The sequence below is a fragment of the Numida meleagris genome, chromosome 2 (genome assembly GCF_002078875.1).
Source record: "Numida meleagris isolate 19003 breed g44 Domestic line chromosome 2, NumMel1.0, whole genome shotgun sequence".
Taxonomy (NCBI): domain Eukaryota; kingdom Metazoa; phylum Chordata; class Aves; order Galliformes; family Numididae; genus Numida; species Numida meleagris.
This window is the reverse complement of record NC_034410.1, coordinates 12,426,514-12,441,248: the sequence shown is the minus strand read 5'-3', so window position 1 is coordinate 12,441,248 and position 14,735 is coordinate 12,426,514. Positions and strand designations below refer to the sequence as shown.

Sequence of the window (14,735 nt, the reverse complement as noted above, 5' to 3'; positions counted from 1 at the left end):
TTAGGGCAGAATTTCCTTGCAACTTATAACTTTCTGTTATTAAAAAGGAGATCCTTTCTTGAAGCTAATTTTCTCACTGAAGAATTCTTTTTAGGTTCTGTAAAATATACACATGTCAATACAGTGAATTCTTAAACCTTTCTGTAGTTTATCCAAGATTTTCTTTCCATTCACTGTTTCCATCCTTTCAGAAGAGCTGAAGGAGATGAAAAACCAAGGGTATCTTGAATTCTTACCAGTACCGGGGAAAGTGAAGTTGTGATTTTGAGTTATTTTGAGGACATTTTTTGGAAACAGATACAAGGTCTTCTGTATAGAGACACTAAAATAATGGCTGCTATGGAGGTCTTTAAATATGTATTCATGGAGTGGATAAGGGTCATTGACTACATACAGATGGATACAGAATTTTCTATTCCAACTTGCTTGCAGTGGGCAGGAATACCTCCCACTAGACCAGGTTAACCCAAAGCCCAGGCCTTGAAGACCTCCAGGGATGGGGCATCCACAGCTTCTCTGGTGACCTCTTCCAGTGCCTCACCGCCCTCTGAGTAAAGATTTTCTTCCTCGGATCTAATATAAACCTACCTTGTTTTAGTCTGAGAAAAATGGTAAAGTCCAGGTTAAGGACTTTTTCACCCTAATATGGGTGTTTAGAGTAAGTTGTGTCTTTAAGAGTGGCTGCTTTTCTTTCTTTGCTATAAAGGAAGCTCAGGGTGTAAATAAAGCTAATAGCTTGTAAATTCTTGAATTTCTTGAGACAATATTAAATAGTGGTACCAAACCTGAATTCTGTTACCTCTGATTAATTATTTGCAAATATTTCGTTATTGCATTGAAATACAATGTCTTTCTAACACTTTTCAAAAGCATTTCAAGGAAACTTTATGACTGTAATGTGAGGAACGCTGAAATGAACTGTTAGTCTTCACGATGCAGACAGTACCATTACATTGCCTTAAGTGTTACCAGGAATACATTCTTAGCAAAGCCTTAAGACCCAAATTTGTTTTTTCTCCATACAAATTTCCCATTCTGGCAGTGGTACATGTTTTTGAGCGTATCTCACCTGCAATGGAAGCTTTCAAAATCGATTCAGGGACCGTTACTGAATATCTGCCCTGCTCTGTTTCTGGAAGCTTCTAGATAGTTACAGCTGAATTGATTTGTTTTCTGTTCATGCTCAGAGAAGTAGAATTTTTCTAGTGTTTCCTAGAGTTCGTTTGGCCCAAATGCTGATGCTTTAGTGAGGCTTACACTTGTTTACACTGAAGAAAAATTCTATGTAAAATATAAAGGAAAAAATACAGAGGGAATAGTAAGTGAGCATGAGCTCTGAAATGATCACAGCGTAAGAGGTTTCAAATTATTGCACACTCTGTTGGTACTGAAAAATTGTTTGGAACACATTAAAAAAAAAAGGCATGAAAACACCTGAGAATGCTTAAGGTAAGAGAGATCTTGTTCTGATAAGCACATATCATAAACAGACCTGAATTACTTGGGATGGAGTGAAACAATGGTCTAGCAGGTCCTTACTGTGGGTCACATTGTTTGGTATGTCAGAAAGTCTGTAGGTATATAATTTATGAACATTTGTTGTTTGTGTGCGCTTGGTAGTTCACTGTGCACCTAATATTGTGATGGTGTGGACTATACTAGAAAAACAGCATTCTGCTTAGTAAACATGCAGCGTCTATGTGAGTATGTATGTGTATATAATATACATATAATGCCTTTGTGTAGACAGCATTCAAATTTTACTTTTATTATTATTAAAAAAAAAAAAAATCCCTCACCAAACCACAAATGTCATTCCTAGTGTAGAAAATTACTTTTTCAGAATCTTTTAGATAGGATACGTATTTTTATTTTTTTCTGAAATATTTGTTGATGAAACTCATGTGGTAGTGGATGGCATCACATGAGCCCTGTGCTTGATATTTTTATGAGGACTTGTGATGGGAAAGAGGATGAATATAAAAGGGCAGAGATCCCCGAGTGATCCAGCTGAGCGATGTTTTGTTAGCTACTGGTTTACGTTCATTGGAAAAACGGGGCAGTTCTGATGTCCTGATGGTTTCCTGAGATGGATCCAGGGTTTTTCTGCTAGCTGAAGGAAATGAAGTGTGTAATTATTCGTGAAAATGAGTTTTGGAAAGTTGCATTAAATGGTATTCTGTTGGGATTGAAGTGTGTTTTCTTAACATGAAATACGTGAGAGATCTGTGGCTGGTACTTCTGTGCTTCACTTCTGATGTTCTCTTCATGTGGCTCTGAAGCGGTCCCAGAATGACAAGGAGGGATCCTTCATTGCACCAATGCTTACATTTTTGCTGTCCTCAGCATAGTTCCACAGCTGATGAATTACCAGTCCAAATTAGTTTATCACAGACAAAGGCTTTAGAAGTTCGCTATGCTCTGTGTACGGAAAAGTGCCTGGACTGCTGGTTTGAAGCAATAGCTTTCATAAAGCTGAGATGTTTGTTCATTTACTTATTTTCATAAGCCAGCCAGTTCTCTTGCGCTTCCTTTTGAAAAAGGAGGGGATAGGTGAAGGGGTTGCCCTTACTCAGGGTTACTGTTCTGCCTGATACAGCGTCTGAAATCCCTGGAGCTTTCTTCAGCCTCTTCTGAAGCTTTTAATTGAAACGAAATGAGTGGGCTGTGATCTCCCCCTCCCCTTCCCCTTCCTCCCCCTGAGGAGCTGTAGCCTTTCATTTACCTATTGGTTACGGCTTGTTAAGCATTGCTGCCTTACATGTCCGTCGGAGTTCTGCCTTCTGGTGGAGCTGCTCAAACCAAAACAATCGCACGTGTCTCTTTAAAATTTTGCTGTTTGCTGTCCAATTGTGATTTAATCCCTCTGAATCATTTATGAGTTCTGGAGTCACTTTTAATTTCTATCAGTCGGTGCTGTGAATCTTTGTCTTGTTTTACAGCCAGCTCTGTGGTGAGTGCTTTCTGTAGCTTAATGTATAATTGAAGGGAAGAGAACAATGCTGGGCTTACAGAAGTACGGAAGGGAAAAAAACCACGTTTACTGGAAAAACAGCAGTTGTTTGGGCTGCAGTTTCAGTGAGCTGTTCCAGTGACAGAGCATATTAATGATAGTGGTAGGCAAGTGAGGTCACTGTGATGTCAGTGCTCTTGCTTGTAATCCTGCACATGCTTGCTAGTTTGGAACAGTTCATGCTGAGCTCTGGGAGAGGAGCAGGAGAATTGTGCGTGCAGAAGCTGAGCATGGCTGTTACAGGAGATGAAACAGGTAAACGTTTTGTTAGTCTTTTACTGGATATTGTGGCTGTTTAAGCAGTGCTTAGTTGGCATTTCTGACATTTTCCTTTTGAACTTGTTGCTGTAACTCTTTAATCTTTCACAACAGTCACGGATAGATTCCGGCTCTGTCTGGTCAGTGTTGGGTCTTGGTGAAATTTTACCAGTTTCATCTGGGGGGAAGAAATTAGTGTGTGAGTTGTTGTACGGATTGATTCAGATAACTAATCTTTAAGGAGGATTTTGTTGAAAGAACCCACCACTCTTTCAAATCCTTTAATATGGAGATAGTGGCTATGTTTGTCATTGTGTATATTATTTTGTAGAAATGACACTGCCTTTTTGTTTAGCAGTAAGCCCTGTAGATTCAGTAGCTAGAATAGGCTTAAGCATAGATGTAAGAGAAAGCTGTACGTTGTTACAGTCATGTAAATAAGCCCTTATGCTTTCCTTATTAAGGAAAATAGCGAGTATAAGCACATTGGAAAGCAGCAGTTTGAAGTATTGCAATGCCTGCGTGTTTTCTCCTCCGCTGCTGAAATGGTCTGTTCCTCCGCTAATTGAGTTCAAAACGCTGACGTCATTAGGTTTCCTGGAATCGTGTTGCAGTGGGGAACTGGAAAAGTTAAACTCCAAACAAGATACACATTGACGTCAGCCCCAAGTCATGCTGTGATTTAGTCAGTTCCTTTCTGCTTCGTCAGTTGCCTCCGGCCGAGCTGTAACGTTAACCATTTTGCAGCCAGTACCTACGTGCTGCTCGTTGCTAGCGTCTATTTTTTCATCAACCCGAAGATACTTATCTTCTCCAAGTCCATGTTTTGTGTTCTTATGCTCAAAGGAATAGTGATTCATGCCTTGCTTAGCCAGTTTAGTGGTGAAGTTTAAAGCCCTTTGATAATTTAGTCCCATCATTATGACTCAGAGGAAGGGAGCAAAGATACAGTAATGCATAGTATGTATCACGTTTTTTTCTCCTGGGAAGCCTCTGTAAGAACTCTAGTGCAGGGATGCTCTCTAGTGTTCAGAAAGTTATTTTTTCCAAGAGCTTGCTATTACAAAGTGTTTGATTTATTATTATTATATTTTTAATTTTTTATGGCTTCTGTAATTTTTTAACTTCTCAGAGCTTAACTTACAAAGGTAGTTGTACTCTTCTAAATGTAATTTTTGTTTGTTTCCCTGCTTATAACTTTCTTTTTCTAAGTCTCAACTCAAAACTGTAGGTTTTTAGAATCATAGAATTAGCTACGTTGGAAAAGACCTACAAGACCATCCAGTCCAACCGTCCACCTGTCTCCAATATAACCCCACTAAACCATGTCTCTCAACGCTATATCTAAATGTTTCTTGAACACCTCCAGGGTCGGTGACTCAACCACCTCCCTGGGCAGCCCACTCCAGCGCCTGACCACTCTTTCAGAAAAGTAGGATTTCCTAATGTCCAGCCTGAATCTTCCCTGGCGCAACTTGAGGCCATTCCCCCTCTTCCTGTCACTAGTTACAAGAGAGAAGAGGCTGAGCCCCAGCTCACTACAACCTCCCTTCAGGTAGTTATAGAGAGCAATAAGGTCACCTCTGAGCCCCCTCTTCTCCAGACTGAAGACTTTGAAAACTTTTTTTCCCCTTGCAATTGTAAAGAGGAGAAAAAAAAAAAAAAGATGATGTGGGTCAGTGTGCTAGAGAAGTGCATCATTTCCAAGTTGGTTAACATGCTCAGCCCTATATCTGATATGTAGCAATGCCTTTAAACCTCCATGAAGTTTCACAAGAAATGAACACTGACTTTACGGTGGGTCAACCTGGACCAAGTTGTGTGGGATTTTTGTCTCAGATGCTGAAGTGGAAGGTACCCTTCTATGTAGTACATCTATATATTAGCAGACTTAAACAGTATGAATTTTTTTAAGGTTATTTTATTCTTCCTTTTTAAAGTCTGTTTCATCTTTACTAATGTCTATTTCAAGAGAAACAGTACTTTATTGTAATATTTAAAGCTATTATGAACAATTTTGCAGAATTAGAAATAATCACTTTGCAATAATATCATTTACTTCCTTGTAAAACAAATGTTACTGTGGCAGTCTGCACCACCAAAGTAGTTATTTATTTGTTACCGCGCTTGTAGATTCGTAAGTGAGCCAGTTGTTAGGCAGGGCCGGGCACGTTGGAAGCCGGTCAAGCTATTGATGCAGCGTGTTGCTGCTTACTGTGTGCTTGCTGATCCCAGCTGAGATAGGGGCTTGCTTCTCTGAGCGTGCGGTAGGTACGTTATCGCTGAGTCCTTCTCACAGCGGCAACAATAAGTGCTGTTGGCAAACATGTGAGGGGAGATCAGGCACAGACAGCAAAGCAGCTGGTGCTGCCAGGTGGAGGTGACCTGGGTTATGGGTCTTTCCCCATGACCTGATCTACAGAATGCTTCACTTTGATTTTTAATGCGATCTAAGATAATTTTTCTTTTTCCCCTGGTAAAGAAAGATAGAAAAAGATAGTTCTTGCAGTAGTGCTTGTGAAGTGCACGTAATGTGGCCACTGAGCCTACAGTCTTTAAAATTCCATTTTTAATAATACCAAGCTGAAGTTATGTCTCCTTGACATAGCTGGGGCTGCTAACAGATGGGGAGGACTGGAACCAAGGGTTAAGTCATTTGGTGATACATGAGAAGACCAAGGCCGCTGGGCAGTGCTCCAAGGCTGTCCTCCGCCGAGTTCTTTCCCTGCCCAGCCCCAGCAGATCAGCTCCTCTCCTCGCAGCCTGGCAGGTCGCAGGGGCGCAGAGCTGCCAGCTCAGCTGCGGTGGGGCTTTTGAGATGTGGCTGTGACTCAACACAGCTTGATCCCACTTGTATTTAGCTAGTGAACCGCCCACAAAAACTTTTAAACATTAAGAGCATATAGATATATACATTTTTAAGTTGAGGATTTGGATTTGGTTCATTTTTTTTCCCCTGATGCTCAGTGATGTCTCTTTACTGCTCTACCTGTCAGCCTGCCCCAAACTGTTTTTGTCTGCCCACAGCAGGGGGTTGGAGCTAGCTGATGTTTAACGTCACTTCTATCCCAAGCCATTCTGTGATTTTATTTTTACAGTTTGTTTTGCTGACCCTTTAATACTGCTTTAAGTATAAAATAAGTATAGCAGCCCCTGAAATTTTCTTTTATATTTAATGGCTTTAATGACCAAAGTGGACATTGTGTTATTTGATGATATGAAATACTTAGGAGTTGAATGGGCAAACACTTGCTTAAAATTTTAGGGGGGATACATTTTTTGATTTTTTTTTTTTCTGTGTCAGACAAGACAGGCACTTATGACTCTCACAGTGCTTGAAAGTTGAAATGCATAGTGTGGGAAGAAAGTATTCTAGACATATAGAAATGAAGTGCATATATCAGAAAGGTATCAGTTCTGAATTGCAGATCAGATTTCAGATCTACATTTAGCATGGAAGAGCTCAAAATTGGCAGGCTCAGGAGGTGAACTTTTGCACTCTGCTTTACTGCATGGCTGCACCTCTTCCTGTGTAACAGCCACTCCTTTCTCTTGCCCGCTAGTGCTTCAGCATCCCATTTGTGGTCCTCCTGCTCAAGGAATGCGCTCCTGTTCACTGTGCGCCTTTGTTCCTTTTCATTTTGTCATCAGCAGCTCTCACCAGTTTTCCAAGAGCTGCCAGATTGCTGGCAGGGCTGGTGCTGTCACAGAACAGGAGAAAGCTGACTCCTGTGTCAGCTGTTAGAGGACAGTCATAGCATGTAACCCTCAGCAGCTGCACCAGGAGGACCATCTTTTTGTGGAATTGTACCAACAGGAAATTAGAGTGGATGCTCTGACAGCATTTCTCTAACAGCTTTCCCTGTGTTGTTTGCGAAGAGCCATGTGGAAGCTTTCACAGTCTTCGTTCTGTCTGGCTGGTGGGACCACATGCTAGACCAGTTTAGATGTCTCATTTTAGAGTACCGAAATGAAAGCTAGTAAGATAATGCACATAGCTGTGATATTACAGGCCTGTGAAATACCTGGTGTAGAAGGGATCATGGGTAACTCATCAACAGAGATCTCTTATTTCTAGAGAGACTTTTGCATAGTTCTTTTTTGCCGTAAAGTTTTATGTATGATTTTATAATACAGCTGCCACTGGAGACATACCATCCTACCAGCTTCGGACTCCCACTACTAACTTACCTCAGGGAGTGGTAATGGCAGCCTCACCAGCGGCTCTGCACAGTCCTCAGCAACTGGCAGAAGAGGCAACGCGCAAGAGAGAGCTGCGACTTCTGAAAAATAGGTAAGAATGCGTTATTAAGAGCTGCTGTTGGGAAAGTAAAAACCCAAACATAACAAGAACAAAACAAAACTAATAAACTCACATTCTAATGAAGTTTTCTTCTTTAAGTCATGAGTTCTGCCTCTGATTGACAAAGGGAAGGCTAGAAATTCTTTGTCAATCATTCCACATACCTATAGCACTGATGAATATTGGCCTTATCCCCATGGATTTTTTGTTCTTAAATTTTATGGTATTTCAAAAATCAGTATTGATGTTGTCCATTAATAGCCATTATTGTAATGATCCTGATGTATATTTATTGTTGAAAGACTTTTTTTCCCACTGACAATAAAATGACCAGTATGGGCGTGCTTGTCTTGAAACATCTCAAGAAAGAACTGGTGAGAACAATATCTGCGAATCTCATTAGCAGCTGTCTATTTAAAATGCTGTGGGGAAGACTTTTTCTAGAACTGAATGATAATTATAGAATTTTCTAAATACCTGCCTACTCAGATAAGTTACTGTACAGTGCTCCTGTCATTTAGGATATTGTATGGAGTGGCTGTATATTTTTTAAATCAGCTGGCATGGAATTAACCATATGCTGTAACTATCTGTCTTTATATACCTGTCTTTCTCTGCACATTCTTATCATTTTTAGGGGGCTTTCTCTCTTTTTTTTTAATGCATAACCATTTCTATAAATGGAAATGAGATTAATGGCTCAGGAAAAATCAGTTTGCTATGCAGGTCTCTAGTACATTGAATAGCCACTTGCCTTATAATTGAATTCATGGTATTGCTTTGCTCTCATGCCTGTTCTTACTTAAAATTGCTCACAGGGATTGCTGCATTGTTGTGCTCCCCTTTGTTTTTCCACTCTATGTTTTTAAAACTAGTCTCTATTCTGTCTCTGAAAATAACTTTACTGCAAAGTTCTGTTCTCACAGTTTGGGAATTTGAATAGTTCAAAAACATTGAAGGAGTGGAATCCCGTTGCATATAAAATTTCTTCTATAATTGAATGCTTTTTTGAGAGATGCTTCTGAAAATACTATCTAAAGTCTTTGGTATAACAGAATTCTGAGCAGAGCTATGAGAATGGCTCTGGGGTGCCATTTGCCAACAACAAAAAGTCACTGTAATGTGTCCAGGTGGACAGTTCTGAAATGCTAGCATACTGTAGCTATTTGGGCTTCTACTGTGGATTGCTACATTATGGTCAAAAACTATAGCAAGTTTTAAGTGTGGCATGTAGCTTTTCACCTGAAGAGAGTAGTGTTAAGTCTGTATTTTCTGAAAGTAAATTCTTTGGGTTTGAATGTAAGATTTTGAACACAGAGGTCATAGTCCAGATAAATACACAAAGAGGAGTATGACTGGAAAAGGGAGCGCTGCTTTCAGTTCTGTGTCCTACAGGTCAGGTCAATATGTCATCATTTACTGTGCTTTTCTCAGTTCTTCAGTGTATAAACTTCATCATTGTATTTGTTGAAGATGAATTTGTTTCCAGTTGTTTTCATTGTTTTGAATTGCATTTTAACCACGTTATTGCTTATGGCTGTTACATGCTGTTCTGTTTGTGCAATCCAACAGTTGGTGGTGGTGGTGGTTGTTGTTGTTATTGTGGAACCACAGGGATTGCAGGTAATTTCATTTATCCAGTCTTTGCCATACTGTGGCTGTTCCTGTAGTCATTTGCCTTGTATTGGTTCCAGGGAAGCTGCCAGAGAATGTCGCAGAAAGAAGAAAGAATATGTCAAATGTCTTGAAAATCGTGTGGCTGTGCTTGAAAACCAAAACAAGACTCTCATTGAGGAACTCAAGGCCCTCAAAGATCTTTATTGTCATAAAACAGAATAACTGTCTTTCATTTGGACCTTGTTTATTATGAACTTTAATCAAGGCATGAGAGGAAGCAATTCTACAGATTGCCATATGAACTTGAGAAAGAGACACTTGAGGCCCTTGTGGAATCCCAGTTTTGCTTAATGTTTTCAGACTGATTTGGGAGATACTCCAAAATTTGGAATTCAGTCATAGTCTCCCTACTCTGCTGAGCTTTCTAATAGCATGCAAATGGCTTTTTTGTTTGCACTTTTTACTTCTGCTTTTTGCAGGGAAGCTGCTAAAGAATGTCGACGTCGGAAGAAAGAATACATAAAATGTCTGGAGAGTCGTGTTGCTGTGCTAGAAGTTCAGAACCAGAAACTTATAGAGGAGCTTGAAACCCTTAAAGACATTTGCTCTTCCAAAGCAGATTAGTACAAATATTTATTATACTGTGAACTGACTAAAATATGTCCGGTTGCTTTATAAGGCAATACATGGCCAACATGAATTATGGCTTTCTCTGTGTCATTTATATTATATTCCAACTTCTAACATTCCTGAAATGCTTTCCTGCTTTTTGTCAATTCATAGCTTTACTTACAGGTTTTCCACGTTCCACCCTTCCGCCTCCCAAGGAGCCAAATGGTTAAAAAAAAAAAAAAAAAGTATCAAAGTGAAAAAAACCATCATTTCTAAGAGCTGTTTCTTCTCCATGTATTTACATACTCCTTTTTACATGTACTGCTAGTGACCTGCACATATAAAATATTTTACAGCTGTTTCAAATGAATCATAAAGATAATGCATCCGGTAATACAAGAAAAATCAAATAACCCAAAGTATCTCAGGAAAGAGTTTATAAAAGAATGTTATGATTACATGTATGTACTAGCATACTGGTCTACAAATGATTTTATGACATATTTTTATATTAGTTGCTTTGTGGAAAGAAAAAGTATTGTATTGCTATCACTGAGTGCCATGGCTAAAAGATAGTTTTTAATAGAATGATGTTGTTTAACCCGTGTAGCGTCTGATTTCCTTTAAACATCTGGTTATTGGTGATGCTTTTAAACCTGTGAGAGTTTGGAGGGGGAGCTAGAGAACAGAAACTCCCTGACGTGATGCTAAATATATTGCAAGTATCTGAAAACGCCTCTGTTACATGGCTGCTATTCACTTATATTTTCTGTAGTCTGTGAAACATTTGGTTTATTAGAAGTCTATGTATAAAAATTCAACTTTGCATCCTGAATAATTTAGGTTTAGGACAGTTGTAGGCAGCTACCTATACTGAAGGATGATGATGCAGTTCTTTTTACATTTTCTGCAAAGTACCAAGGGGAAGTAAAGATGACTCAAGGAAGGAAGCTTTCCAATAAGGAGTAGCTATCTGCTGATTCGTGGGGTTCCAGAATAACCTGTAGGTGAGAGCTGAACTTTTTTTTTTTTTAAAAATAAAATTATGCTTAAGCCAGATTACAGTTTTAGTAAATGTGGTGTGCCAGCTGTTCATTTTGTCAATTGCTTCCGAGTTTTTCTTTATTTCAGAAATAATCTCATGCTTGTTAGCCTGTACAGTCGATGAGCAGAGTATTTGGGAGCTTTGCTGGAACTAGCAGCACCATTGCCAGTGCTTAGTTCCTGCTTAAATGGGGAGGTGTGTGGGCTGAAGCAGGGGGATGGAATTCTGCCATTACTAAAATCAATAAGATTTCTTCACTTAATTGAAACTGACTTCACATTTAACCCAGTCCTTCCTGATTCTGCTTGGGGTGTGTGGAGAGGAATTTTTGTTTTTTTTTAAATCTTGTTTTCTGGCACTTTCCCAAATTACTTGAAATAAACAGGATAACTTTCTCAAAACCTTTAGAAAATCCCATTAGGCACTTCAGTGAGACCACTTGTAAGAAGAGGTAGTATCTCTCTTTTCTTGCAGCTACAACAGTTGATTAAAGAAGGAAGCAGACTGGCTTTTGGACCCACAAGCTCTGCTTCAGGTCTGGAACCAAAATGAAGTAAAATGCAAAATATCCATTTCACTGTGATAACTCATCCTAAGTGCTAAAGTCAGCAGAAGGGTCAATGTTTCTGTTAGAGATGGTGGATCGGATGAGTATGAGCTGTTCAGGTCTTTGTTGCGGCCTCTAGCCTCAACAAAAGTGTCCAACAAATTGTTTATTGTGCCTCTGTCACTAGAATCTGTTTTCTGTTACAGGTAGGCATTGTTGCTGACTCTCTCAAGGAATTTGGAAACTAACTGGAAGAAAACTTGGGCATCTACTCCATACATATATGGTCTACACTAAATTCTTTCCTAATGCTTTTAAAACAATTAATATGTATTTTTTTATTTAAATAATTTCTTCGGGGGAGCTGAAAAGAAGGTTCTGTTAATAACTAAGCTAAACTGAAATGTTCTTGGTGTGAGTTAGGTCATTCTGGAAAGTCCATTTTGTTTATTTATCACTACCAGGGAAAAGTATCGTGTTTCAGAAAAGTCCACTGCACAAAACCTGCCTCATTTAGACTTCGACTAGGGGAAAAAAAAAGTTTGACGCATGCTTCTTTCATTTTAAGTAATTTGGCCTGGTCAATCGTTGTTGACAGAATTACCAAAACACTTCTGTATTTTGAAGTGAGAATGCATGAGTTTGTTGGTGAGTAAGAATATTTATGTTTGGTAAATTAGAACCAAGGTGCATCTTGTGGTAAAGGAAAGAAACTTGTAAATGAGCAAAAGAAGGCCTACACAAACGCCAGGAATCTTGAAAAATTGAAATTGACACTGGAAAAGTAGAGTACTTAGCAGTATGTCCAGTTTTGAGTTGAGAAATGTGCAGTGAAAACTTTGAGATTCCCTAAGGCTAAAGGAAGATTTGAAGGAAAGCTCAAAGTACCTTTGGCATTTGTCAGAAAAGCAATACCAAAATTGTATGTGAGACTGGACTGCAGGAGCCTGGGTCTCTGTTCAAGCAATTGAAGTGGTAGGATGTATGGTAGGGTTTATGAATGAGTTCAGATTGTAGGGAAACACAATATCCATGACTGTTGTGGTTCATGTGAGTACCCCAGCTTGCCCTCTATCCTCGTTTTAATTCTTCAGTTCTCTGTTGAACCAGACTTTGGGTTGAGAGGAGGAAAGAAAATGGAAGGAAGATTTGATCTCTTCAGTGCTTTGTCTTTGCACAGCAGCATAGGGAAGCATGTGTGAGTCCAGTGGACTTGAACGCTTTCATTCTTGTATGTAGTGAAGTACATCAGTAATGTTCATCTGGATTCACATAAGCTTGTTTCCAAAACCAACAGTTTGTCCAGAAAAAGAAAAAAAAACTACATCATTTTGCCCTTTTCTCAGTGGGCTGAGCTGAGAGCAGCTTTAGGTTTTCATTTTCCGTGTCTTATCTATAACTTTACAATCAGGGCAACAGTTGCCAGGTAAGTTACATTTAGAGAAGTCTATTTAGAAAAAATGAGGTAAAAAATCTCCCTTAGATTTGTCTTCCCCTGAAATTTAACTTTGGATTCTGAAATAGTATACCTGAAAAGTCAAGCCATCCCTTTGCATACGACTGTTGGTGATTGCCAAATTATACGCAATTCTGATTTTTCCAATTACTCCAGATTTAAATGTTTAAAGCAAAATATTGTGTACAACATGGAATGAAACAAAGAAAGAGGGTCGCTTACTTTCATTGAAAGACTTTGCTCTAAAACTGCCAAGTTACTCCTCCCTAGTAGCAGAGGAAAATACCAACAAAGGATTTCAATTCGCTTTAGCCTCTTTTTCATCTTTTTATACTTCTCAGAGAAGGCACACAGGACCCCTCATGCCTACTTTGGTTCCTTCAGCAGCACAAATGCCCAGCTGTTTAATTATGAAACTCTTTCATGAGGCCTCTGATAACAGTTTACCCCAATGCAGTTTTTGCAATGGAAAGCTTTTTGTATGTTGAGCTGCCTGAATTAATATTTCAGATTTCCTGTGCCTCAGATCTTGGTTGAACTGATATCATTCCTGTGACAACCAGAGAGTGTGCAATCAGTAACAATCTTTTCCTCACCAAATTTATGGTATTAATTCAAATTTTTTTTTTCAGTATGGTAATCCATTCTGATCCAATAAAAATCAAGCCAGCTAAGTCTGACTTTCTTCTAAATTGAATTGGAAGTATCTGCTGTCCTCTTCTGTACCAAGGATTGTTTAATTACCTCCTTATCACAGAATCCATCACCACAGAGGTTTGATGACTGTTAATAAGGGAGACTCCTTTCAAATATGCCTTGACCGCAAGGTCAGAAACCACCTTCTGTCTCCTACCATATGATTTGTTGATTTTGTTGCTATTTTCCACAATCGCATGCTGTTTTTACTTTTTTTTTTAAAAAAAAAAAAAGAGGTTGCTAAGAATGTACAAATAGCAACTGGAGATGTGTTCAGTCTTGTCTTACTCGATGGCCGTGTCATCTCGTTTGACAAGGAGGGGAAGAACCTACCTCCCTAATGAAAACATGGCTCTGAGCTCTGGATGCCACTATAATTTCTGTAAGAATCTGATTCTAAATGAGATTTGTGAACTCAAGGGCTTGCTGGGGTACAGGAGAAAGGCCCTTTGGGCAAATATTATTCTTATGACAGAATTGTAGGGGTTGGGAGGGAGCTCTGGAGGCCATTGAGTCCAGCCCCCTGCTAAGCAGGTTCCCTACAGTAGCTTACACAGAAAAGCGCCCAAGTGAGTTTTGTGTGTCTCCAGAGAAGGAGTCTCCAGAAGCTCTTAGGGCATCCAGTTTGTGCCCATTGCCCCTTGTCCTGAGACATGAGCCTGACTTTATTACAACAGATTTTGTGCACTGTCCAAGCTGTAAATTACGAGTCAGATTTTTTTTTTCTCCTGTAACAATTAGAAAGGCTCAAGTAATTTATTTTTGTGTAAGAAAATTGTATCCCTGTAGTACAAAACTGCTTTCCCTTGCTGAACACACACAAGTCTTTGCAAATTTCTTTGAGACAGCTGGAGAACCTGCTTTTACTTCATAGGAAGGTAGACACAAATCTGCGTGGATACTTTTTTCAAATATAATTTCATGTTGCTCAGGGGAAATGGCCTCTTCAGGAATGTCTTCAACCTCCTAACTTGTAGGGTGATGAGAAATGCAGTAGTCAGCTTCCTCTTACGCTACAACTTTGAGTCACAGCTGCTTTCTTCCAAATCTAAACAGGGAGTGGGGGGATCAGAGTTAGAAACCTCTAGGCTTCAGGGCAGAGCTCTCTTGACTGTCTAAGACAGCCGTAGCTGTTGTGAGCTGGGAAAACTGGAATTAAAATCAGTATATCGTGTGCGTAGGTGTGGG

General features: G+C 39.4%; 1 protein-coding gene across 9 annotated transcripts in view; it reads left to right on the top strand.

Annotated features, from left to right (window-relative positions):
* Window positions 1–13,760, top strand: part of CREM (cAMP responsive element modulator) — a 35,442-nt gene extending 21,682 nt beyond the window's left edge. For 4 of the 9 annotated variants that reach the window (XM_021385931.1, XM_021385934.1, XM_021385932.1 and 1 more), the window contains 2 exons: window positions 7,409–7,565; window positions 9,269–9,761. In XM_021385931.1, the coding sequence (XP_021241606.1) occupies window positions 7,409–7,565; window positions 9,269–9,413 (302 nt within the window). In that variant the 3' untranslated portion in view covers window positions 9,414–9,761. Of the gene's footprint in view, window positions 1–3,067; window positions 3,269–7,408; window positions 7,566–9,268 lie in introns of those variants that run through there. The other 5 variants (XM_021385933.1, XM_021385938.1, XR_002434931.1 and 2 more) reach the window with 4 other exon arrangements.